Here is a 4,381-nt window from a genome sequence, read left to right as displayed (position 1 = left end):
CGGCGGGTGCACACGGGAGAACGGCCCTTCGACTGCTCGGACTGCGGCAAGAGTTTCAAGACGGCGGATGTCCTGGAGACCCACCGGCGGTTGCACACGGGCGAGAAGCCCTATGGCTGCTCCACATGTGGCAAGAACTTTGCCTTGTTGTCTAGGCTACGGCAGCACCGGCAGTTGCACACGGGCGAGAAGCCCCATGTCTGCTCCACCTGCGGCAAGAGCTTTGCCTTCTTGTCGGGGCTGTGGGTGCACCAGCGGGTGCACAGCAGTGAGCGGCCCTTCACCTGCTCCGACTGCGGCAAAGGCTTCAAGTCGTCCAGGGAACTGAAGGTGCACAGGCACGTGCACACCAGCGAGCGCCCCTACACCTGTAGCGACTGCGGCAAGGGCTTCACCCAGTACAGCGGCCTTCAGAATCACCAGCGCACCCACACCGGCGAGCGCCCCTACACCTGCGCCCAGTGCGGCAAGGGCTTCACCACCTCCACCAGGCTGCTGATACACCAGCGCTCCCACACTGGCGAGCGCCCCTACACCTGCGCCCAGTGCGGCAAGGGCTTCACCTGCTCCTCCAACCTGCTGGTGCACCAGCGCACCCACACCGGCGAGCGCCCCTACACCTGCGCCCAGTGCGGCAAGGGCTTCACCAACTCTGGCTCCCTGCAGAGTCACCAGCGCACCCACACCGGTGAGCGCCCCTACACCTGCGCCCAGTGCGGCAAGGGCTTCACCCAGTATGGCAGCCTGCAGAAGCACCAGCTCACCCACACTGGCGAACGCCCCTTCACCTGCGCCCAGTGTGGAAAGGGCTTCACCCAGTATGGCAGCCTGCAGAGGCACCAGCTCACCCACACTGGCGAACGCCCCTTCACCTGCGCCCAGTGTGGAAAGGGCTTCACCCGCTCCGCCACGCTGCTGGTGCACCAGCGCACCCACACCGGCGAACGCCCCTACACCTGCGCCCAGTGTGGCAAGGGCTTCACCCAGTCCCCCAACCTGCTGAAGCACCAGCGCACCCACACCGGCGAGTACACCTGCGCCCGTTGCAGCAAGGGCTTCACCAATTCCAGCAGCCTGCAGAAGCACCAGCGCACACACACCAGCGAGCGCCCCTTCACCTGTGCCCAGTGCGGCAAGGGCTTCACCCAGTCCTCCAACCTGTATAGGCACCAACGCACCCACACCGGCGAGCACCCCTACACCTGTGCCCAGTGCGGCAAGGGCTTCATCTGCTCCATCAGGCTGCTGTCCCACCAGCGGGTTCACACCGGTGACCGTCCAGTCCCCAGCCCGGTGTGTGGAGAGCGCTCTGCCATGGACTCCCACGCCCTGTCTCACCAACACGTGCACACCAGTGTCCCGCCCTACGACTGCCCGTACTGCGGTGAGTCGTTTGACAGCTCGTGGGGGTTGCGGCATCACCGGCGGGCCCACGTCGGCGAGCCGCTGCTCCCACTGTGACAAGAGAGCACGGGGGCGTCGGGAGCACCAGCGGATACACACCGGAGAGAGACATAGAAACATAGAAATTAGGTGCAGGAGTAGGGCATTCGGCCCTTCGAGCCTGCACCGCCATTCAATATGATCATGGCTGATCATCCAACTCAGTATCCCGTACCTGCCTTCTCTCCATACCCTCTGATCCCCTTAGCCACAAGGGCCACATCTAACTCCCTCTCAAATATAGCCAATGAACTGGCCTCGACTACCCTCTGTGGCAGGGAGTTCCAGAGATTCACCACTCTCTGTGTGAAAAAAGTTCTTCTCATCTCGGTCCTAAAGGATTTCCCCCTTATCCTTAAGCTGTGACCCCTTGTCCTGGACTTCCCCAACATCGGGAGCAATCTTCCTGCATCTAGCCTGTCCAACCCCTTAAGAATTTTGTAAGTTTCTATAAGATCCCCTCTCAATCTCCTAAATTCTAGAGAGTATAAACCAAGTCTATCCAGTCTTTCTTCATAAGACAGTCCTGACATCCCAGGAATCAGTCTGGTGAACCTTCTCTGCACTCCCTCTATGGCAATAATGTCCTTCCTCAGATTTGGAGACCAAAACTGTACGCAATACTCCAGGTGTGGTCTCACCAAGACCCTGTACAACTGCAGTAGAACCTCCCTGCTCCTATACTCAAATCCTTTTGCTATGAAAGCTAACATACCATTCGCTTTCTTCACTGCCTGCTGCACCTGCATGCCCACTTTCAATGACTGGTGTACCATGACACCCAGGTCTCGCTGCATCTCCCCTTTTCCTAGTCGGCCACCATTTAGATAATAATGTACCTTAACAGTTCTGGACTCCCCCAACATGGGGAACATGTTTCCTGCATCTACCCTGTCCAATCCCTCACTAATTGTATACGATTCTATAAGATACCCGCTCATCCTTCTGAATTCCAGTGAATACAAACCCAGTCGTCCCATTCTTTCAATCTCGGTTTTAAAGGATTTCCCCCTTAACCTTAAGCTGTGACCCCTTGTCTTTTGACCCTTTGAGTGCGCTGAGTGTGGCAAGGGTTTCACTCGCATGTCCAGCCTGTGTCACTTACTTCACGTTTCCAAAATAGTAACAAAAGATGCTGTGTGCCTTTGTTCATTAGAGTAATGGCCCAGGAGGGTTAAGTGTGTGTTGCATACTTGACTTTGTATCCCCTGCCACTCTCGCCGGCTAAATAATCAGTAAAGCTTGTGTTGGTTGATCTAACTTATTGTGAGTTGTCTGTTTTAAGAAATGTACCTTAACAGTTCTGGACTCCCCCAACATGGGGAACATGTTTCCTGCATCTACCCTGTCCAATCCCTCACTAATTGTATACGATTCTATAAGATACCCGCTCATCCTTCTGAATTCCAGTGAATACAAACCCAGTCGTCCCATTCTTTCAACATATGTCAGTCCTGCCATCATCTCAGGAATTAACCTGGTGAACCTACGCTGGGCTCCCTCAATAGCAAGAATATCCTTCCTCAAATTTGGAGACCAAAACTGCACACAATACTCCAGGTGTGGTGTCACCAGGGCCCTGTACAACTGCAGTAGGTCCACCTTGCACCTACACTCAAGCCCTCTCTCTATGAAGGCCAACATGCCATTAGCTTATGATTTGAGTATAGGAGCAGGGAGGTTCTACTGCAGTTGTACAGGGTCTTGGTGAGACCACACCTGGAGTATTGTGTACAGTTTTGGTCTCCTAATCTGAGGAAAGACATTCTTGCCATAGAGGGAGTACAGAGAAGGTTCACCAGACTGATTCCTGGGATGTCAGGACTTTCATATGAAGAAAGACTGGATAGACTCGGCTTGTACTCGCTAGAATTTAGAAGATTGAGGGGGGATCTTATAGAAACTTACAAAATTCTTAAGGGGTTGGACAGGCTAGATGCAGGAAGATTGTTCCCAATGTTGGGGAAGTCCGCAACAAGGGGTCACAGTTTAAGGATAAGGGGGAAATCTTTTAGGACCGAGATGAGGAAAACATTTTTCCCACACAGAGAGCAGTGAATCTCTGGAATTCTCTGCCACAGAAGGTAGTTGAGGCCACAGTTCATTGGCTATATTTAAGAGGGAGTTAGATGTGGCCCTTGTGGCTAAAGGGATCAGGGGGTATGGAGAGAAGGCAGGTACAGGATACTGAGTTGGATGATCAGCCATGATCATATTGAATGGCGAATGGTGCCGGCTCGAAGGGCCGAATGGCCTCTACTCCTGCACCTGTTGTCTATGTTTCTATGTTTCTAATCCAAACTATCTCTCCCCCTTCTCTCTGTCTCCTCCCCCTTCTCTGTATCCTCCTCCCCTCCCCCCGCCACCGGCGCTACAGGTCTCTCCGTTGCTAACTGCATTTCGTTGTCTCTGTACCGTACACTGACAATGACAATTAAAGTTGAATCTGAAGTTGAATTGAATTGAATCTTTGGTCTCCATTGAAGTCAATGGGAGTGAAGCCCAGAGTGAGGTGGCCATCTTTGATCAAGGCACTTCCCCCATTATAGTCAATGAGGGGATTGAGGCCCCGGCAGTGGCGGCCATTTTTTCTACTGGCAGTTGTCTCCATTGAAATCAATGGGAATGAATCCCGGGGAGTGGGGCGGCCATCTTTGGTAAAGGCACGTCTGTCATTGAAGTCTATGAGGGAGGGCAGCGGCCATCTTTGATCAAGGCTGTCTTCTCCATTGAAGTCTGTGAATGAATTAGATTAGATTAGACTTTATTAATCCCCTTATTCAGGGGAAATTCAGATGTCCTTGCAGCACACTAATAAAAATACAACATAGTATTCATGAAGAATTCCACACCAAAACATAAAAACATCCCCCCACAGTCCAGGAATCCCAGGGTGTGGCGGCCATCTTTGATACTGGCAGTCATCTCCATTGAAGCC

General features: G+C 53.2%; 1 protein-coding gene across 1 annotated transcript in view; it reads left to right on the top strand.

Moving 5' to 3' along the window:
* Positions 1-4,381, top strand: part of LOC116969359 (zinc finger protein 135-like) — a gene marked incomplete at its 5' end in the record, with an annotated part of 9,043 nt that continues 4,662 nt past the window's right edge. The window contains one exon of the mRNA XM_033016222.1: positions 1-1,293. Within this exon, the coding sequence (XP_032872113.1) occupies positions 1-1,293 (1,293 nt within the window). The remainder of the gene's footprint in view (positions 1,294-4,381) is intronic.

The sequence above is a fragment of the Amblyraja radiata genome, unplaced genomic scaffold, assembly GCF_010909765.2.
Source record: "Amblyraja radiata isolate CabotCenter1 unplaced genomic scaffold, sAmbRad1.1.pri S160, whole genome shotgun sequence".
Classification (NCBI taxonomy): domain Eukaryota; kingdom Metazoa; phylum Chordata; class Chondrichthyes; order Rajiformes; family Rajidae; genus Amblyraja; species Amblyraja radiata.
This window is presented reverse-complemented; position numbering and strand designations above follow the sequence as displayed.